At 42.9% G+C, this 23,584-nt stretch overlaps 1 protein-coding gene across 1 annotated transcript; it reads left to right on the top strand.

Annotated features, from left to right (window-relative positions):
- Positions 1-777: 777 nt before the first annotated feature.
- LOC136515635 (probable calcium-binding protein CML10) lies at positions 778-1,403 on the top strand. Its single transcript, XM_066509166.1, has 2 exons — positions 778-790; positions 946-1,403. Exons 1-2 carry the CDS (start codon positions 778-780, stop codon positions 1,401-1,403), a joined length of 471 nt encoding a protein of 156 aa, XP_066365263.1.
- Positions 1,404-23,584: the final 22,181 nt, after the last annotated feature.

Genomic DNA, 23,584 nt, shown 5'->3' with positions numbered 1-23,584 from the left:
CTTTTTGTGGCCTATAGGTAATGCAAAAACAGTAATAATCTAAAGGAGAACAAAGTTATACCTAACGGGCAACAAGGTCTCTCATACCACTTGATGTAGACTAGGCCCGATCTTCCGAAAGGTATGATAGCGTCAATTGGTGGAGACTTGACGTTCATGATCTAGGCTTCGAACCAAGACTGATTTGGACCCCCGCAACCATTACACCACTGCTCCATTGGTTATCAACCACGCGAACGCGATTGACCTTGCCGAGAAGGCTTTCCTACAAGCGAATCGATAACACAAGCAAGAATGAGATAAACGCAATCTAAAATTGCAAATAAATATGAGGCTTATGATAACAAGAAGGAGTTCAAGTCTTTATCTAAAAGGACTAATCACCATAGGTGAACAAAATCAGGAACTAGGGCCCTGGTTCACAGCAAGCAGCCTTGGCGGCACAGTTGCAGCAAAACGATATCTGTTTCACGAGGAAATCAAGAACTAAATAAAACACAAACCCTAAGGAGAGCAACGGCTACTATTTATAGAGTCTTGGGTGTCACCCCCCTGGACGCGCCCCCTAATGGGCCCAAACACGATACACGGTCTAACGGACCAAAAGACGGTGTCGCAGCACCCTGTCAGATTCTAGATGCTGACTTGTTTCAATGATTCCCGTTGATTCCGAAGGTCTTTTGATGTGAAACCACTTGGATTGGCTTCCTTATCTACCCTACTAATGCACCATCTTTTCTTTCCTACATCCACACAAGAAAACGACCCCCTGCTAAGATGTCCCCTCTAAGTCCACCCTAAAAAGTGTACCTAGGAAAACAACACATTTCAAACGAACCGTCCAGATGCACTCTAAGCCTTCTCTCTCCTTACTCATTACACAATCGAGGGCCTGAATTGAGTGTATCAAATCTCCTCATTCTCCCCCACACCCACGTCATGCAGTGACATCGATAGAGGAGGAGATGGCGCGCGTGTTCCTCAAGTTCGACGCGAATGGCGACGGGTGGATCTCGCGGTCGGAGCTGGTGGCGCTGTTCGAGAGCCTGGGCCACATGGCCTCCGACGACGAGGTGGCACAGATGATGGCCGAGGTGGACGTGGACAGCGATGGCTTCATTAGCCTGGATGAGTTCGCGGCGCTGAATGCGACGGTGGCCGGCGACGTCGCCGCCGTCAAGGAGGACCTCCGCCACGCGTTCCGCATCTTCGACGCCGACGGCAATGGCACCATCTCCGAGGCCGAGCTTGTGTGCATCCTTAGGGGCCTCGGCGAGTCCGCCTCCATCGTGCAGTGCCACCGCAAGATTGAGGGCATCAACCAGAACGGTGACCGCCTCATCTCATTCGAGGAGTTCAAGGTCATGATGATCGGGGGCGGCTGCTTCGCCAAGATCGCATAGGTTCCGTTCCCCCTTTCTCGCGCCCGTCGAATCTGCTGCTCCATCCATCCGTCCTCTGTTTTGTTTTTTAGGTCCTCCCCTCTCTCCCTTCACAGCCGAGCGTGTGGCTGGCGTGTGCGGTTTTAAGTGTATATAGAAGCAACGATCGAAAGATTATGAAGCAGTAGGGCTAGATTCTTTTTTCTACTAATAATCAGGAACCGCTGAGGATATTGATTGGAATACACTGTTCGGAGCTAACTTCTATTCTAATCCGCTTCCCATTCTATATAGATGTGATGCTTTGGGTTTGTGGATGAAAAAGCAAACGATTGGAATCTATGGATCTCTACTAATTCGTGTTTCCACTGTTCGGAAATCAAAATCTATGAGCATTTTGCAGTAGTAATTCTTGTTTGCTATTTGTTTGATCTAGTGTGAATCTGATAATTTTTGTAGTGTTAGCTGGATCTCACTAAGCTAACAATTCAGTTCGATTCAGATAAAGCTGTAGTAACCTGTTACTCCATGTTCCTTCTCCTTGAGGAATCCAAATCCTACATGCTTTTGTTAGCAGAACTCCACCTGGTTACAAAAAATTTTGGTCAGATGAACTGGCGAACAAAATATTCATTAGGTGAATGAACTGTGTTATACTATAGTTCAAATGCTGAGATGCAGTATGAATGAATTGGTTTATACATACAAATCAGAGTGGAGTCCAACATGATTCACACTTAAGATTGCAGTTCAGTTAGAAATCTGGAACTGTGTGGAATTTCCAAAGCAGGAGTATATGTTTATGTTTCCGAATGAGTAGCTTACATAGGATTGGATAGATAGTCATGATAGTGGTAGGTTTGTACACCACCACCGACATTACATACAACATTCCTTGCCATTTATTTGTTTGTTAAGGGCCTCTTTGGCACGGCTTATGCCGGCTTTGGCTTCATTTATTTTGCGCAAATCGAGGCACTGTAGCGTGAAGCCGTTTTGTAAGCCGGGGTTAAAATGAACCAGAAGCCGGGAAAAGCCAGTTTTTCTGGCTTCACCAGCTTTGGCTTCACCGGTGAAGCCGTGCCAAAGGGGGCTTAAATTGCTTAGTAAAATAAGTATTGTTACTACCTCCGTTCCCTTAGTTGTTAATAGTTAGCTAGCTCATACTAACTGGTTTGGGTTGATAGTTGTTAGCGGGGTACTCCCTCCCTTATAAATTATGTATAAGTTGCTTCGATTTTTTTATATCTATTTTGCTATACATCTATAATAATATGTCTATATCAATACTCTTCTCTAATCTACTAGATCCGTTGATTTTTCTTTTTCTCTTGAATTGTTGCTTCGTTTCCTACAACAAGTTGGTAAGGATTTGCCGCCTTCTTCTGTAACTTTTTGCAACTATTGCAGCTTCAGAGCTGTATATTGGATTGGACAGAGGAGCAGAACAATGACGATGCCTCACTGCGGGAGGACGGGTGGAAAACCAGGAAGCTGCCAAGTGGACTGTGTAACACCCTAGGTGTTTGGCTTCTACAAAAGTGCATTTCATTTCATAAACATATGCATCATCCATGTCATCATGCCATTATCACTGAAACATGTGAATGCAACATGAGTTTCTTATACCTTGAAAGATGGCAACATGGTAGGAATGTGGCAAGTTAAGCTTGCAACAAAAGTAATGAAACATGTGAAACATGGAATTGCAACAATTGAGTGAATTGGTTGTTTTATGCTTCATCACATGTGATCATTAGAAATTGGTATAGCAATTGTGTAAAGTGGTTGATCATGGTCTAATACACCTTAACTACACTTAGGGTAATTGTTGGAACATTGTTCATGTAGATCAAAATGACTAAAATGCCCTCAAGTGGAGGTTTGACTTGAAATGATCCCTAGAGTGACTCTGTTTGACTAATTCAAAAGTCCAACTTAGAGATCTTGCATGGCTATGCACTCTTTACCAAAGTTGTAGCTAATTTATCAAGGAACAAAAGTTGTTTTATGATCAACTCATGAAAATGTGTGGAATAGCCTCAAACATGGCCCACAAGTCATTCTTGATGGTGGATTCAACACTGAAAAATATTCTAAGTCATAACTGCATTTTCAGTTGGATCAAGCCCACTTTGGCTTGATGTAACTTCGGATCCATGGAGAATTAGATGATGGTCCTTGAAAAGAAATTGTAGATGGATGGTAGACCTACAATTTTCATGTACACTATTTTTGCAATGGATCAATGGTTTAGCCGTACTTAGACGTTGAAGTCGCGCTGTCAGTCATCATCGTGAACACTGAATCGCAATTTTCAGAAAATGGTCAGAGCTCACCGTGGCCGACCGGCGTAGGAGCTGCTCACCGCGTGGCATGCATGCTCAGCTGAAGTCTCCATGTCATGCGTCCGAGCTCCAGAAGAAGGCCAGCGCCTGCCCGACGCACTCGCCTGCTCCATTTGCCTCTCTCTCGCCTCCACCACACGCAGCGCCGAGCCACAGCAGCTTCCCCATTTCAAACCGAGCATCTCCATCGTCGTGCATGCTCGCCACTGCAAAAATGCGTTGCCCAGTTCGTCAACAGCTTCGCCATGATCCCCTCTACCACCTCCACCTTTCAATCGGTCCATTTGAGCCTTGGTAAGGGCGAAATTGCCATTTCTTCCACCGCCGTCATGGCGGGACCTCGCCGGAGTTGGCGCTCCCCGTGGCCAACGGTCACCGCAACCTTCCCATCCCTTCTCTCCCTTGCGCTAGGTCCTATGAATGCCACTGATGCTCGTAGGGTCACCCATTAGGGCTGCGACGCCGTCGTCTCACCGGAGCCGGCCATGCCATGGCCGTGCGCCGCCATGGCCGTCGCCATTGCCAGTAGCCACAACAATAGCTTCGATTGAGGGCACCACTAGATGCGCATGGGTGAGGAGAACATCGTAGTACCGCTGGACTCGCCGGAGAGGCCACCGGCGACGAGCTACGCCGCCGTCCGTTCCTCCTCCCCTGCCTATCTCTCTATCGCGTGGGACCCACGTGTCAGCCGTCGTTCTCAAGCGGGAGTCAGCGTGGGCCGCGCCGCATTTGGGCCGCGCCAGCGCGTGTGTCGTGGTCCGCCGGATTTGTTTAGGCCGGCCCAGCAGTAGAGTAGGGTTTCAAATTTGTTTTTGTTTTATTCTTTTCACAGATTTGTGTATATATTCAAAAATATGTATCTCCTAGTTGGTAGATTCAAATGATGTGGTTCCAATTTTGCTGAGTTCATGATAATGTCTAGTTTATATTAAAAATATGATTTATTCCATGTTCTGTTATGAAAATGGGAGTTTGTATTTATCTCTTTTAATCATGGAGGAAATAGGGATAATTATATCTTTTTCTATGTAGCTCCAAATGGCATGAAATTTTTATGGTGTACTGTTCATATCATGAATAGCTTGTAGTTAAATTTTCATATATTTTGGACACTTTATGTAGGAGATAGAAAATTATCTTGTTTGCATGGATGGATCTTGTGTGAATTTTCATAATTTTCCTATAGATCCAGTAAGGGTAAATTTGGTGAGTGCTATTCTTATGCTAGAATGATGCCAGGAAAAATGTGAAATATGTTGCTTGACACTTTTCATTAGGGTTTCCTAATTATGCTACAAATAGACATGCCACCTGTTATTTTGGGTACAGCAAGTTCTGCTTGCCCAATGGCTTTGAAATTTTTATGGTAGTCTATGTGAAGCATGAGATAGCTACTGTAATTTTTGTAGATTTTTTTGAATAGTTTACTATATATTGCTTTAATCACCTAATTAACTAAATAAATTAGAAAAGGACATTAAATAATTTATTTAGAGGTTGGCACTATACTTTCTGATATTCCTCTGGTATGTGCAACAAGTTGGTAAACTTGGTTTGGCCCAATCATGCTTTTACATCATCACTAAATAATTAATTTAGTAAACCTGGCATTTCTGGATAGATTTTTGGTTTACTTGAATTCGATTTGGTTAACATAAGAATCATGCTTTGATGTTTACAAATGATTTGTAGAGAATTTCATAAGCTTTCCAGAATGTCCTCTTGCAAGTCATTTGGAATTGTAGAACTCTTGTTGTGATTGAATTAAAGGACTGCTCGTTTGCATATGAAACTTTAACTGTTGATTTAAGTATGCCTTTACTATTTCCTAAGCTTGTGGTAATGTTCCTAGGTGTTAGGCCTTTCACTAAAGATGAGCATCTTTATCTTAGGTTATGCAAGTTAGGTAAGTTGATCTTGTTCTTCAAGTTAAGTTAGACACATGTTTTAAAGTGATTTGAATAGAGCTACTCTAAATCGGTAAACGAGTGTCCAGTGATATTTTCGTTAAACACTTACTGTGATTCATTCATCTTGATCATCATGTCATTCCTTATGCATCCATGATATTTATCTTGTGCATCGGCATGCAATAGGTGTACCAGAAGGTGTGACACTACTGGAATTCGAGGAACCAAGCGAGCAGCAGCAGCCGACATCGGAGGTATAGGAGGTGCAGCCTTCAGGAGAAGTGCCAGACGAGGTCACCGTTGAGTGCCCGGATCACCGTCCGTGCAACTTTGTGAAAGGCAAGCCCCAGAGCATATTAAGCCTCCTAATTTCCGAAATGCCGTTAAAGTATTATTGTTGCATATATATATTGTTGCATTAAGTTTAGGTGTTGGATGCAAACACTTACTGCATTGGTTATCCAATCCATGTCCAGATATTGATACCCTGAATCCTATGTAGCTTAGGTTCATGTAGTGCTTAGCCCTGCTTAAACGCGGTAGAAGTCAGGTGATTTCCTATCACCTATGAGATATAGGGATATACATATGGCACGGTTGGCTATATTTGCTATCGTGGAAAAGAACCTGTCTTAATTTGAAATGAAGACCAAGCGGAGGCTTGCCGGTTGGTAGTGACTCCATTTGTGTCACTTAAGGACCGAATCTTGGAGCCTTTCCTGTTCATGTTGAACGCATGCCTCTCTCTTAGTTGGCCATGTCCGAACACCGACCACAAAGCCAAGTAGCTCACCTCAGGCCGGGAGCCGATAAGTATAAAGTACACCTCGGAAGGGAGCCGTAGGCGTGAGTCCAAGGGCAGGTGATTTAAAAGTCCTGATCATCCTAGCAGAAGGGTAATCCCTGAGAGCACTGGTGCTGATCGAACCCACGAATTTGGTTCCTGAGTTGTACCAAAGGTGACCCATGGCTACCCTTGCAAAGTATGCCAGGGTGAGAGTTAGGAATACCCCCTCAGCTGAGTTGTAATTCGATTCGAGTCGCCGTCTCTCCCGGTTAGTGAGAACTTGATGGGCTTATCTCCAAAGTAGATACACTAAATAACATAATGGTTCAAGAAAGATGATATGATGATGACAGCCTTATTATACCTGCTATGGTTAATGTTGATTGCTCCTAATTAGTGAGTGCTCTAGTACAGGTGCAAATATAGTGGACAGGTAAATGATGATAAACTTCATGCGAAGTTTAAATTGGTTACTATATTCATAAGCTATTTTATGCAACTATGTCCAGCTAGCCTACCTCATAAGCCTTGCATAACCCTTGGTGTCTTTTATTCTATTTTTGTCGGGTAAGTCTAGCTGAGTACCTTCTCATACTCAGGGTTTATCTCCCACATGTTGCAGATGACCAGTTCTACTTTGGTTACTGCAAGTACTGCCTTCTCCCAGCTGGGGATGAAGACTAGACCATTGGGCGTGGTCTCTTGTAGTTCTCGTACCTGATGATGCTTTTGTGGGACATGACTCAGACCTAGCAATGTATTTGAAACTATGAAGTTATGTACTAAACTATATTGCTTCCGCAAATTCGAACTTGGTTTGTAATATTTATTTGAACTCTGATGGATGTAATCCAAATGCTACTTGTGAAATGTTGTAACGAATGACGTGTTGTGTTGAATCACTATGGTCTTAGTTTGTATGTCGAAAGTTGGTTGAAATCCTTCATGATTTCCGGACTACCGGGATTATGGGAGCTTAAGTACAGGAATTTGATCACTTTAGTGATTGTTTTTGTACTTACATTCTTATGATTTGGTCGGTTCTGTTACAGCTAGCATCAGAGCAAGATTCGACACTAAACATGTCATTTGTGTATTTAAAACAAAAGTATTTGTGAAAATTCTAAATTAAATACTAAGTATTGCCAGTGGTCATATCCTTTATGCCCAAATAAGGACTCTTAGGTGGCTTATTAAAGTACTAACTTGGGGGTTCCTGCTTGTTTCTGTTTCATTGTCCATACGGCGTGCTATTGTATGGATGCCATCCGCTTGGGTGGTAATGTATGGATCAAAATACCTCTACGCTCTGGTAAGTGGGAGTTGTGAGAGCATGACCGTCCAACCATCGGTCTAGGGGAGAGTAGTTGTGGTTGCTCGCATACTTACATGTTCGATCATATATCTATGAGAGTACTTAAGTGTGGGTATCTCTGTCGGGTAGCTATGATACTAGAGTATATACATCGGGGGATGTATGTACGAAAGTATTTAGTTTACTGCTTACTTTACATGTCTTTTTGGGAAATTATTGGGCTAAAATGAAATTTGCTGCAGGTACACTAACAACGTATCGTTGTAGATCGACTAGCTACAGTATATGAGAGAACGTATGTATGCCACCATATATTTCGCTAGCCTTTAAATTTTTCTAGTTTTGTGAGGACGTATGGATCGTGCATGCATCATGTTCAAGCATACATGGCATTTCTTGCATTACTCCCTCCTTTAAAAATTTGATGGTCTTGACTAATTAAATTTCGTATCCCTTAAATGATTCTCCCCTTACGTTGCAACTTTTTGCTACAAATGGCGCGCACAAAATGCACTGCTCGCAAGTCCACTGGAGGCAGGGCGCCTCGTCACCAGTTAGCTCCTCATGAGCCTCATCCTGAGCCTACTGAGGTGGAAAGGCTGAGGGCAGAGCTAGCCCAGTGACTACTGAGAGGAATGCGGCTCAGCACCGTTTGGAGCAAGTAACACAGGAACGGGATCAAGAGACCCTAGAGGTTCAAAGGTTGACAGTTGCTCACTGCAACTGTGAACGTATGTTGATTCACGTGCTGAACCAGTGGAATGAAGCCTGGAACGAAGAGAATGCGTTGAGAGCACGATAGGTCGAGCTGGAGCAGCAGTTGGCAGCTGCCGAAGAGTACAATGACCATCTCCATGAGGAGGTTCACCTGTTACGCAATAAGCTTCACCCTCTCCTGCCCCTGATGATGAGAATGACAATGAGGATGAGATGGGCTCTGGTGTCATCATGGCTAAGGATGATGATGACATTGAGATTAATGGACCTGAGGATGTTCCACCTAATGAGGAGGAAGATGAGGAGTTAGAACCTACTAGTGATGAAGATGGAGGAGAGATCTTCGACACTGACTCCAAGGATGATGCGTAGTTTAGCTTACTACTTAGCTAATGCGCTAGAGCTAGTCTTTTGTTGATCCTCATGCATGAACGAGTAGCTTGTAATAAGTTAATCGTTGGGATGTAATATCGAACCTTAGGTTATCTTTGAGGTCAGTTTGGAACCTCTATGGCCTGGATGTAACCTATCAAACGTGTTGTGCTCCACGTATGTGAGCCTTTGATAATTTCTATCTGTGCGGTCTATCGATCTCATTGTTGGTTAAGTTCATCGCATTAATGTGTCAATCGATGCGCTTGATGAGTTGTGTGATTGTGATGGATGATTGTGCCTCTGTTGATAGTATAAATTCATTTTCTCCATTGGAGTCAGTTTGGTATAATTATACAATTCATCTATAAAATTTCCACATCGTCAGTGCTCATTGGCTATACATTTTGTAGATGGCTTATAATCTTCGTTGCGGTCATAGCCTTGGAGATGAGGAACAACCACCTCCTCTACCGCCCACACCAGCTGAGCTAATGCAGACAGTCGTTGAAAGTCAGCGCATGCTAGCTGAGGCTATGCGCGAACTGGCTAACCGTGATGACCGACATGTCCGCTAGGGACCCGAGCTGAACCAGTATAGCAGCTTTAAGGACTTCATGGACACAAAGCCTCCTATCTTTAGAGAGGCAGAAGAACCATGACAAGCTGATGAATGGTTGAGTATGATAGAGCAAAGGTTTGGATTGTTCTGATTGACAGAAGGTATGAAGGCCTCGTATGCAGGACACCAGCTCCAAGGCCCTGTAGGCATCTGGTGGACCCATCATAGGACCACCTTCCCTACAAACATTGAGGTAGTTTGGGACCAGTTCCAGGAAGCTTTTAGGGGACATTTTATCCCTCATGGTCTCATGTCCATTAAGCATACCGAGTTTATGAAGCTAACTCAAGGCAATAAGAGTCTTACGGAATATCTCTAGGCATTTAACAACCTAGCGAGGTATGCTCCTGAGTTTGTTGATACTAATGCCAAAAAGATAGCTAGTTTCAAGAGGGGACTTTCCCCTAAACTGATGAAGTCTATGGGCAACTGCAAGTGTGTCACCTTCAATGAGTTTATCAGTGACACCCTGACTCAGGAGAATAATGATAAGATATATGCTGCTTCCAAGACCCATAAAAGAAACTTTGAGGCACGTGCTTCTCAGTCTAAAGCACCAGTGGTATCCAAGACCCAGTATCATCCACCCAATGCTAATGTCCAGTACCGCCACCTCAGAAGAAAAATCAAGCTAAAACTAGTTTCCGCAAGGGGTACACAATTTCCTTGCCAAAGAATACCTCTGGGCAGGGTAGCTCCAATGTCCCGCCAGCAAATAGGCCATGCTAGAACTGTAACCAGCCTAGTCATTGGGCAAATAAGTGTCCCTATCCTTCCAAGCAGAATGCTCAGGGAAACGTCCGTCAGGGGCATGTTCACTACACTACTATGGAGGAAATTCCTGCTGGTGAAGTGGTCACCACTGGTAAGTTCCTTGTTAATGATCACCCTGCAGTTGTGCTCTTTGATTTGGGTGCTTCGCATTCCTTTGTGAGTTCTACTTTTGCATCTATGCATAAGATGAATGTGATTACAATTGTCAAGGGTGGTTATTGTATTAGTGCTGCTGGAAATAATATCTTGACTAACCAAGTAGTTAAAGATGTAAAGATTGAGATTGGGGATCGAGAGTTCCTTATGGATCTTGTAGTTCTACCGGGGTAGGAATCGATGTAATCCTAGGGATGAAGTGGATGAGCGGGAATGGAGTGTTGATCGATACATCAACCCGTGTGGTAATGTTGAGAGATCCTATGGATAAGAAGGGTTTTCTAGTGCAGTTACCTCGTGATATCGCTATCCACAATACAGCCAATGCTACCCTAGCCAAAGCCATTGAAGATATACCGGTTATCTATGAGTTTCCAAATGTCTTCCCTGATGACTTGCCTGGATTACCTCCGGACCGTGATGTAGAATTCAAGATAGAACTCATTCCGGGTACGGCTCCTATTTCTCGAAGGCCCTATAGAATGCCGCCCAATGAATTGGCTGAGCTGAAGAGTCAGTTGAATGAGCTATTAAAGAAAGGTTTGATTTAGCCTAGTTCTTCTCCTTGGGGTTGTCCGGCTATCTTTGTGAAGAAGAAGGACGAGTCTCTGCGCATGTGCGTGGATTATCGCCCCCTTAATGCTGTTACCTTCAAGAACAAATACCCTCTTCCTTGCATCGATATTCTATTTGATCAGCTCTCCAAAGCTAAGGTATTCTCCAAGATCGATTTGAGGTCTGTCTACCATCAGATCAAAATTCGTCTGGAAGATATACCTAAGACAACTTTCTCTACTCATTATGGCTTGTTCGAATATCTTGTCATGTCCTTTGGGTTGATAAATGCTCCGGCACACTTTATGTACCTGATGAATTCGGTATTCATGCCGAAATTGGACAAGTTCGTCGTCGTGTTCATTGATGATATCCTTATATATTCTCAGAATGAAGAAGAGCATGCTGAACATCTGAGAATTGTTTTAACTCGATTACGGGACAACCAGCTTTATGCTAAGTTTAGCAAGTGTGAATTCTGGTTGAATAAGGTACCTTTTCAAGGTCATGTGTTATCTGGAGATGGAATTTCGGTTGACCCTACTAAGGTACAAGAAGTCCTAGAGTGGAAGGCACCTACTACGGTCATAGAAGTCCGAAGTTTCCTGGGTTTGGCTAGCTATTATCGTCGATTCATCCTGGATTTCTCAAAAATCGCCAAGCCCATGACTCAACTACTTCAAAAGGATGAGAAGTTTGTGTGGACTCCGAAGTGTGAAGAGGCTTTCCACACTTTGCGGACCTTACTAACTTCTGCTCCTATATTGGCACAACCTGACATCGAGAAGCCTTTTGATGTCTATTGTGATGCATGTGGCGCCGGTTTGGGGTGTGTTCTTATGCAGGAGGGCTGAGTCATTGCTTATGATTCGCGCTAGCTTCGAAAGCATGAAATCAATTATCCTACCCATGACTTAGAGCTAGCCGTGGTTGTTCATGCCCTAAAGATCTAGAGACATTACTTGCTAGGTAATGTATGCAACATCTATACTGACCATAAAAGTCTCAAGTACATCTTTACTCAACCCGAGTTGAACCTACGTCAACGACGATGGTTAGAATTAATCAAAGACTACAACCTTCAAGTGCACTACCATCCTAGCAAGGCAAATGTGGTTGCTGATGCCTTAAGCAGAAAGGCCCATTGCAATTCCTTAGTTAGTGAAGACTTTCATCTAGCACACCTCCTTCATCCTGTAGTACTCCACAATATCACTGTGGATTGCTCTCTTAGAAGTTGAATTATCGAACTCCAGAAGACTGATGTGGGTGTGTTTCATATCAAGCGGAGGATGAAAGATCAGGAGACCAAGCACTTTAGGGTCGATGATAAAAGGAATTCGCTGGTTTAATGATAGGCTTGTAGTACCCAAAGACAAAGAACTTAGAAATCAAATTATGGCTGAAGCCCATTCTTCTAGATTGTCCATCCATCCTAGTAGCAGTAAAATGTATCAAGATCTCAAGTTGTATTATTGGTGGACCAAGATGAAGAAAGAAATCACAGCCTATGTGGCAAGGTGTGATAACTGTTGCAGAGTCAAGGCTATTCACATGAGGCCCGGATTATTGCAGCCACTCTCTATTCCTGGCTAGAAGTGGGAAGAAATTGTTATGGATTTCATTGTTGGGTTACCCACTACCAAAAAGGGTTGTGATTCCATCTGGGTTATCATAGATTATCTAACCAAATCTGCTCACTTTATTCCAGTCAAGTCTACCTATCACCGTCACAATTATGCTGATATTTATTTTCAACAAGTGGTACGTCTCCATGGTGTACCCAAATCCATTATTTCAGACAGAGGACCACAATTCATGGCTCGCTTTTGGGAGTGCTTACATCAGAATCTTGGCACTCATCTAATCCATAGTTCTGCCTATCATCCACAAACATCAGGACAAACTGAGCGTGTTAATCAAATTCTTGAAGACATGCTTAGAGCTTGTCTTATCTCTTGCAAAGGCTCTTGGGAGGAATGGTTGCCTCTCGTTGAATTCTCTTATAACAATAGTTATCAAGAGAGTATCAAAATGGCTCCTTTTGAAGCTCTTTATGGCCGCAAGTGTAGAACTCCTTTGAACTGGGTGGAACCCAGAGAAAGAAGATTCTATGGTATTGATTTTGTAAAAGAAGCCGAAGAGCAAGTCCGAACTATACAGAAGAATATGACTGCCACTCAAGCTAGGCAAAAGAGCTACGCTGATAAGAGAACAAAACCTATTGAGTTTGAAGTAGGTGATCATGTTTATCTGAAGGTATCCCCTATGAAAGGAGTAAAACATTTTGGAATCAAAAGGAAGCTTGAGCCTCGATATGTTGGACCTTACCGCATTATCGAGAAAAGTGGAAGAGTAGCCTATAAACTCGATCTACCCCATGAAATGGGAGCTATATTCCTGGTATTCCATATGTCTTAGCTGAAGAAGTGTCTTTGTATTCCTGAGGAAAGAATAGCAACAAGGAAAATCAACTTGAAATCTGATCTTTCTTATGAGGAGAAGCCCGTGCAGGTTCTGGATACTCAAGAAAGAGTGACTCGTAGGCGAGTAGTTAAGTTGTACAAGGTAGTTTGGAGTAATCATAGTGATCGGGATGCGATATGGGAGCAGGAAGATTATTTAAAGGAAAATTATTCGGCTTTCTATACTGATTGGTATGCTTTCCAAATCTTGGGACAAGATTTTTCTAAGGGGGAGGGCTGTAACACCCTAGGTGTTTGGCTTCTACAAAAGTGCATTTCATTTCATAAACATATGCATCATCCATGTCATCATGCCATTGTCACTGAAACATGTGAATGTAACATGAGTTTCTTATACCTTGAAAGATGGCAACATGGTAGGAATGTGGCAAGTTAAGCTTGCAACAAAAGTAATGAAACATGTGAAACATGGAATTGCAACAATTGAGTGAATTGGTTGTTTTATGCTTCATCACATGTGATCATTAGAAATTGGTATAGCAATTGTGTAAAGTGGTTGATCATGGTCTAATACACCTTAACTACACTTAGGGTAATTGTTGGAACATTGTTCATGTAGATCAAAATGACTAAAATGCCCTCAAGTGGAGGTTTGACTTGAAATGATCCCTAGAGTGACTCTGTTTGACTAATTCAAAAGTCCAATTTAGAGATCTTGCATGGTTGTGCACTCTTTACCAAAGTTGTAGCTAATTTATCAAGGAACAAAAGTTGTTTTATGATCAACTCATGAAAATGTGTGGAATAGCCTCAAACATGGCCCACAAGTCATTCTTGATGGTGGATTCAACACTGAAAAATATTCTAAGTCATAACTGCATTTTTAGTTGGATCAAGCCCACTTTGGCTTGATGTAACTTCGGATCCATGGCGAATTAGATGATGGTCCTTGAAAAGACATTATAGATGGATGGTAGACCTACAATTTTCATGTACACTATTTTTGCAATGGATCAACGGTTTAGCCGTACTCAGACATTGAAGTCGCGCTGTCAGTCATCATCGTGAACACTGAATTGCAATTTTTAGAAAATGGTCAGAGCTCACCGTGGCCGACCGGCGTAGGAGCTGCTCATCGCGTGGCATGCATGCTCGGTCGAAGTCTCCATGTCACGCGTCCAAGCTCCAAAAGAAGGCCAGCGCCTACCCGACGCACTCGCCTGCTCCATTTGCCTCTCTCTTGCCTCCACCGCGCGCAGCGCCGAGCCGCAGCAGCTTCCCCATTTCTGACCGAGCGTCGCCGTCATCGGGCACATTCGCCACTGCAAAAACACGTTGCCCAGTTCATCAACAGCTTCGCCATGATCCCCTCTACCACCTCCACCTTTCAATCGGTCCATTTGAGCCTTGGTAAGGGCGAAATCGCCATTTCTTCCACCGCCGTCATGGCGGGACCTCGCCGAAGTTGGTGCTCCCCGTGGCCAACGGTCACCACAACCTTCCCATCCCTTCTCTCCCTTGTGCTAGGTCCTGTGAATGCCACTGATGCTCCTAGGGTCACCCATTAGGGCTGCGACGCCGTCGTCTCGCCGGAGCCGGCCATGCCGTGGCCGTGCGCCACCATGGCCATCGCCATTGCCAGTAGCCGTAGCAATAGCTTCAATTGAGGGCACCGCTAGATGCGCACGGGCGAGGAGAACATCGTAGTACCGCTGGACTCGCCGGAGAGGCCACCGGCGATGAGCTACGCCGCCGTCCGTTCCTCCTCCCCTGCCGGTCTCTCTATCGCATGGGACCCGCGCGTCAGCCGTCGTTCTTAGGCGGGAGTCAGCATGGGCCACGCCGCGTTTGGGCCACGCCAGCGCGTGAGTCATGGGCCACCGGATCTGTTCGGGCCGGCCCAGCAGTAGAGTTGGGTTTCAAATTTGTTTTTGTTTTATTCTTTTCACAGATTTGTGTATATATTCAAAAATATCTATCTCCTAGTTGGTAGATTCAAATGATGTGGTTCCAATTTTGCTGAGTTCATGATAATGTCTAGTTTATATTAAAAATATGATTTATTCCATGTTCTGTTATGAAAATGGGAGTTTCTATTTATCTCTTTTAATCATGGAGGAAATAGGGATAATTATATCTTTTTCTATGTTGCTCCAAATGGCATGAAATTTTTATGGTGTACTGCTCATATCATGAATAGCTTGTAGTTAAATTTTCATATATTTTGGACACTGTATGTAGGAGATAGAAAATTATCTTGTTTGCATGGATGGATCTTTTGTGAATTTTCATAATTTTCCTATAGATCCAGTAAGGGTAAAATTTGGTGAGTGTTATTCTTATGCTAGAATGATGCCAGGAAAAATGTGAAATCTGTTGCTTGATACTTTTCATTAGGGTTTCCTAATTATTCTAGAAATAGACTTGCCACCTATTATTTTGGGTACAGCAAGTTTTGCTTGCCCAATGGCTTTGAAATTTTTATGGTAGTCTATCTGAAGCATGAGATAGCTACTGTAATTTTTGTAGATTTTTCTGAACAATTTTACTATATATTGCTTTAATCACCTAATTAACTAAATAAATTAGAAAAGGACATTAAATAATTTATTTAGAGGTTGGCACTATACTTTCTGATATTCCTCTGGTATGTGCAACAAGTTGGTAAACTTGGTTTGGCCCAATCATGCTTTTGCATCATCACTAAATAATTAATTTAGTAAACCTGTCATTTCTGGACAGATTTTTGGTTTACTTGAATTCGATTTGGTTAACGTAAGAATCATGCTTTGATGTTTACAAATGATTTGTAGAGAATTTCATAAGCTTTCTAGAATGTCCTCTTGCAAGTCATTTGGAATTGTAGAACTCTTGTTGTGATCGAATAAAAGGACTGCTCGTTTGCATATGAAACTTTAACTGTTGATTTAAGTATGCCTTTACTATTTCCTAAGCTTGTGGTAATGTTCCTAGGTGTTAGGCCTTTAACTGAAGATGAGCATCTTTATCTTAGGTTATGCAAGTTAGGTAAGTTGATCTTGTTCTTCAAGTTAAGTTAGACACATGTTTTAAAGTGATTTGAATAGAGCTACTCTAAATCGGTAAACGAGTGTCCAGTGATATTTTCGTTAAACACTTACTGTGATTCATTCATCATGATCATCATGTCATTCCTTATGCATCCATGATATTTATCTTGTGCATCGGCATGCAATAGGTGTACCGGAAGGTGTGACACTACTGGAATTCGAGGAACCGAGCGAGCAGCAGCAGCCGACACCGGAGGTATAGGAGGTGCAGCCTTTAGGAGAAGTGCCAGACGAGGTCGCCGTTGAGTGCCCGGATCACCATCCATGCAACTTTGTGAAAGGCAAGCCCCGGACCATATTAAGCCTCCTAATTTCTGAAATGCAGTTAAAGTATTATTGTTGCATATATATATATTGCTGCATTAAGTTTAGGTGTTGGATGCAAACACTTGCTGTATTGGTTATCCAATCCTTGTCCAGAATCTTGATACCCTGAATCCTATGTAGCTCAGGTTCATGTAGTGCTTAGCCCTGCTTAAACACGGTAGAAGTCAGGTGATTTCCTGTCACCTGTGAGATATAGGGATATACATATGGCACGGTTGGCTATATTTGCTATCATGGAAAAGAACCTGTCTTAATTTGAAATGAAGACTGGGCGGAGGCTTGCCGGTTGGTAGTGACTCCGTCTGTGTTGCTTAAGGACCGAATCTTGGAGCCTTTCCTATTCATGTTGAACGCATGCCTCTCTCTTAGTTGGCCGTGTCCAAAGACCAACCACGAAGCCGAGTAGCTCACCTCAGGCCGGGAGTCGATAAGTATAAAGTACGCCTTGGAAGGGAGCCATAGGTGTGAGTCCAAGGGCAGGTGATTTAAAAGTCCCGATTGTCCTAGCAGAAGGGTAATCCCTGAGAGCGCTGGCGCTGATCGAACCCGTGAATTTGGTTCCTGAGTTGTACCAAAGGTGACCCACGGCTACCCTTGCAAAGTATGCCAGGGTGAGAGTTAGGAATACCCCCTTAGCTGAGTTGTAATTCGATTCGAGTCGCCATCTCTCCCGGTTAGTGAGAACTTGACGGGCTTATCTCCAAAGTAGATACACTAAATAACATAATGGTTCAGGAAAGATGATATGATGATGATAGCCTTATTATACCTGCTATGGTTAATATTGATTGCTCCTAATAAGTGAGTGCTCTAGTACAGGTGCAAATCTAGTGGACAGGTAAATGATGATAAACTTCATGCGAAGTTTAAATTGGTTACTATATTCATAAGCTCTTTTATGCAACTATGTCCAGCTAGCCTACCTCATAAGCCTTGCATGACCCTTGGTGTCTTTTATTCTATTTTTGTCGGGTAAGTCTAGCTGAGTACCTTCTCATACTCAGGGTTTATCTCCCACCTGTTGCAGATGGCCAGTTCTACTTTGGTTGCTGCAAGTACTGCCTTCTCCTAGCTGGGGATGAAGACTAGACCATTGGGCATGGTCTCTCGTAGTTCTCGTACCTGATGATGCTTTTGTGGGACATGACTCAGACCTGGCAATGTATTTGAAACTATGAAGTTATGTACTAAACTATATTGCTTCCGCAAATTCAAACTTGGTTTGTAATATTTATTTGAACTCTGGTGGATGTAATTCGAATGCTACTTGTGAAATGTTGTAATGAATGATGTGTTCTATTGAATCACTATGGTCTTGGTTTGTATGTCGAAAGTTGGTTGAAATCCTTCGTGATTTCCGGACTACCGGGATTATGGGAGCTTAAGTACAGGAATTTGATCACTTCGGTGATTGTTTTTGTACTTACGTTCTTATGATTTGGTCGGTTCTGTTACATACTGCCAGTGGTTCCTTAGTCCTCACGTCACCGAGTGTACTACTGGTCAGTTCATGTACCCTTCTGTCTCTGCCTCACTCCCATGGCTTCAGTGGAATCTGCACATTTAGCCATGGCGATGTGCCGCTTTAGCTGCTGTGGAAATATTGCAATTTTTCCTATGTTGTCTTCCTAGCAAACTGCAGTGCAGACTGCAGAGTGGTAATTTTAGTTTTGGCAGTTTCTATAATCTGAAAATTATTAATATGGAGAGGAACGGTTATTGCCCTTGTGATGCATAGGAATTATATTATATGCTTTATTAAATATATGTACCGTGCTCAAGTCATGATTTATTCTATATATTTCTCTGAAAATAAACTGATTCTTTCCATTTCATTTTTCCAATATATGACAGTTGTTTTTATGTATATTCCTAAATGAAGCCGTGGCGTTATCACGGGCACTATACTATAAAAATGTAGCAGAGAAGATTCAACTCGACACAAGTAAATGGGTACACGGTCTCAAAGTGTCATCCTAGAAACCTAGACATATGATCACTGAACAAATGCAAAAAGATGTAAGTTAACTTTCCATCTTGTGTATAGGCCATTCTCTCATAACGAATAATATCTATATACCTCACTTTTTTTTGTATCATGCACAGATGTAGTTGTGGATTATGGATGATCAATTATATGGAGTATTGGACTGGAACTAATTTATCTGACCATGTCACGCAGGTAATTCCTTACGAATTAATTTCTAGCTGTAATAAGTTTTTTTGTATGTATTGATTAATATATCATGACTTCATTATGTTTTTAGGAAGATATAAGTAACTTCAGGTTTAAGCTACCTGCCATCCTGTACAACTCCCCGTTAAATGAAGCAAGAGGATTACCAAATAACGAGCAACAGAATCAGACCCCAGTTCATCTAGTTGATGATGTCGTAGAGCTAGATGAAATGGATATTTTAATGTCAGGTAGCGCCAAGTTGATAAGTACAATAAAGTGGACAAGCAAGGAAGAACTATTGTCATGAATTTGCTCAACCATTCGATGCACCGCGGATGATGGAACTTTAGAGTAAGTCTTTCTTCTTTCTGAATAGTTCAGAACATAATTGTTTGTGCATTAAGTAATTAGTTTCTTGTTCTTCTTTTTTTGCAGCAAAGAGTGGGTACGAAGTACACGACCATATCCAATTACTTTAAGTCTTAGGAAAATTATAAATATTTTACGTGAAGATACAGAGATGGAACATGAAAGCTTTAATATGGCTATTCGGATGGTTGCGTGCAACAAAGAAATGATGTTGCATAAACAAAAATACCACTTCATGGATCTTAAATTTGCTGTAAGTTCTGAAATTCTATAATTCATCAAAAACAAATTGGATGTTTTTATGATCATTCTCTAGATAAAACCGTTGCGTTAGCACGGGCATTATACTATCAAATTAGCTTTCCAACCATATGTGGATCATTGAAAATGGAGTCCGGATTGCGTCTTGGGTGATCAGTTTAAGGCAGACTGATCCTAGAACCCGAGATGGGCTCCAACTTCAGTTGGACAGGGCTTCCACCATGAAAAAGATGAATTGAACGCCCATGCTGGACCTCCTCCTCTCCTTGGCTTGTATGCGACGAAGTAGTGATGTCCTCATCACTACATATCTATAGGACAAGACATGCTACAAACCTGGACATGTGGTCATATTCTTTCTCACAACATTGTCCACTCCCATTATTTTGGAAACCTCGTTTGTCCTCATGTTGTGTAGGATTGACTTCAAACAAAATCAACGCTGAGGGTGGCTTTTCGTCAAGAAAGGGAGGATGATGAGGACATGACCTCCATACATATGACCATGCTTGGAGATAGAGGCCAAGGAGATCAGCGAGGTTGTCCTAACCGAGAAGGAGGCCCGAAGCTCATCTGGTTCGAGTCACCAAGGTGGAGGCCCAAATCAAGTTCGAGCCCATCTCAGGTTCAAGGACTAGTTTGTTATTAAACTGGTCACATAGGCGCATATGGGCTCTATTTTTGATGATTCACATATGGATGGAAAGCTAATTAGATAAGGAAGCCAATGCAAGTGGTCTCACGTCAAAAGCCCTTCAGAATTAATGGGAATCGTCAAAACAAGTCAACGTCCAGAATCTGCCAGGGTGCTGCGACACCGTCTTTTGGTCCTTTGGACCATGTATCGTGCTTGGGCCCATTAGGGGGGTTTTGTTTAGTTCTTGATTTCCTCATGAAACAGGCATTGTTTTGCTACAACTGTGCCACCAAGGTTGCTTGCTGTGAACTAGGGCCCTAGTTCTTCATCTTGTTCGCCTGTGGCGATTAGTCCTTTTGAATAAAGACTTGAACTCCTTCTTGTTTTCATAAGCCTCATATTTATTTGCAATTTCAGATTGCGTTCATCCTGTTCTTGCTTGTGTTCTCGATTTGCTTGTAGGAAAGCCTTCTCGGTGAGGTCAATCGCATTCGCGTGGTTGATAACCAACGGAGAAGTGGTGTAATGGTTGTGGGGGTCCGAATCAGTCTTGGTTCAAAGCCTAGATCGTGAACGTCGAGTCTCCACCAATCGACGCTATCATATCTTTAGGAAGATCGGGCCTTGTCTACATCACTTAATATGTGCAATATGAATTGAATTCACAAATGACCTCAAATGTCAATTTGCACATACTAAAACACATAGGAGACTCCCCCTAAATCATTGCATCCATGGGGTGCAAGTGTGTGTGATAAAATAAAATCCGTGATGCATATGACATGATATATCACACAAGAATTAATAGAAAGCATCACACCATACTTTTTCAATCTAAAACATGCATGGTCCTTATGAAAGTAAATTCATCATATATATCACACACATAGCACTTATGACAAAGATTTCTCAAGTCCATAAGCCACTAATATAAATAAAGATCATGTCTCATGAGATACATAGATAAAACTCAAAGTCTCACAAAATATAAAGTCTCAACTCTCACAAGATATAACAATGAAGACACCACTTGAAAAGACTACTATTGCAGTACAAATCTCCAGATAGAAAGCTAAGCTAAACATATGAAGCACTCTGAAGCTTTAACTCTCCCCCTAAAGCTTTAATCACTAATTCTCCCCCTTTGTCATCCATCACCATAAAAGGTCTGACAAAAAAAACTAAGCACAAAGAGGGGCTGCAAGCTGTATCTAATCACTGAGATCACTCATCACCATCGCCATCGCCCTCGTCGTCAGAACATGGAGCACCGGGTGGGCGAGAAGAACTTTGACCTGGGGCACCAAGACCTCCATAGAACCCTTGACCACCAAAGCCATAGTCACTGGTCGAGTACCAAAGATATCCTACCAGAAAGCAGAACCAAACTCCTCTCTAGCACTAGGATGTGGCTGCTGCTATGCCTGCTCCTAAATCTGCTTCTGCTGAGTCTGCTGCTGAGCCTGCTGATGCTAAAAGAACTTAGCAAACTGTCTATCATACCTAGCCTACTACTGCTCCTCAGTCTTAGGCTCATTGGCTGCCTCATCTGATAGTGGAGACCTAGGAGGCTCAAGCTCAAGTCTAGCAGCAATCTGCTTTAGAGTCCGAGTGTCCTTCCTCCTAGCCTCCCTCTCCTTCTGCTGCGTAACCTGTATGTCTCTACACATTCCAAACATGGAGCTAAAAAACCTACGGATAGGCGAAGGAGGACTACTATGACATGAAGAAGAACATGGAGAAGCAGGTGGTGGAGGGGAAGCTCCTCTTGCTGCTACACCACTTGTAGGGGCATCTACCTCTACTGCTGTTGCTGCCCCTAGACCTACTGTAGGTACTCCAATCTCAGGCAGATCTGCAACTATCTTTAGGGCCTTATGAATCTTGTCATACTCAAAGGTATGCCCTGTGACCTGCTCAATCATGTGCATAATGTACAGAGCAAAACCACAACCCTTGAGGGGCCTCTCTCCAACACTCCTAATCTCACACCAGATGAAGTCAAATACACTGAAGGGTCATGCATCTAGTGCCATCCTATTGAGTAAGTTCTTGGAATAGTCTGCTATGTTGCCCTTGTCTCCACCCTTGTAGTCAATGGTCTTCCTAAACATCCTGTCTAGGTATCTATAGGTAGGGTGAAGACCTAGAACCTTCCCCACTGCTCCTCTCTCACCCCCTGATGGATACATGTAGGCGAGCTACTCTGGAGGTAGCACTTGCTCTGAGTGGATCCTGTCTCTCTAGAGATCATCCTTTGAGAAACCAAGCAGAGCTACAAAGGCGTTGTTGACACCGTTTTTTGCACGTGTCAAAATAATCGGAGTGGACTAATCGGCAAGGGGAAAGTTATTGAATACTTTGATAGCCGATGAAAGCCAGTTTGTAAAGATGGTTGCCGATAGCTGGTGATGGTCGATGGAAAGGTTGATTTGGACTCGGGCGTTGCCGATGAGGTTGGAGGTGTTATTGTCGATGCCGATGAAGGGAGGCTTGAGGACTACTGCTGATGAAACATGGAGTATGCCGATGAAGGGAGGCTTGAAGACTACTGCCGATGAAACAGGGAGTATGCCGATGAAGGAAGATTTGAAGACTACTGCCGATGAAACAGGGAGTATGCCGATGAAGGAAGACTTGAAGACTACTGCCGATGAAATAGGGAGTATGCCGATGGGAAGGAGGACGGTGAGATTTCCATCGTAATTGAGGCGGACAGGGAAATAGATAGGAGTTGATTTCCTTTTCTATATTTGTTAGGGTATGATTCATGTAAGAGTCACGTGTTTCCTTAGATATGGGATTGGTGTCCTAGTTGTGTTTGGTTGTGTCTCTTTAGATCAGGGTATAAATATGGAGTAAGGGGCAATGTAATAGATATATGAATCAATATCAAAACCAATTTTTACTCCTATTTGCATCTACTTACTTTTCGGCGACTTCGTCAATTTGCATATTTTTCCTTTTTTACGAGTTCTCATTGATTCGGCGAGCTGCATCGTTTCAGTGCGACCTTCGGCGATTCTCGAGTTCCGCGTGAGCACCTCTTGGCCGTGACTTCCGGGCGTATCGCTGTTGTCAGGACCAAAGTGTTCGTATCTTCACCCTTGTCGATTAGCAGGTCAAATCGACTGGCACGCTTTGGATATCGATTCGGGTATTAGCCCTTTGTGTTTGCAGATCACTTTTGCATCAACACATCTTTTGGCACGCCTGGTGGGACCAATCAATCAATATGTTCAATCCCGAGATCGATTCAGGGAACATTATCGCAGTATCAGAAGAAGATCTCAAGGAAGAATAGAGGCAGGCTATGGAAAAGGCTGTAGAAGAATACAAGCAGCTTTGTCTGAGA

Source organism: Miscanthus floridulus, chromosome 17 (assembly GCF_019320115.1).
Source record: "Miscanthus floridulus cultivar M001 chromosome 17, ASM1932011v1, whole genome shotgun sequence".
In the NCBI taxonomy this organism is placed as follows: domain Eukaryota; kingdom Viridiplantae; phylum Streptophyta; class Magnoliopsida; order Poales; family Poaceae; genus Miscanthus; species Miscanthus floridulus.
The sequence above is the reverse complement of the archived record's forward strand: the minus strand, read 5'-3'. Positions and strand labels throughout refer to the sequence as shown.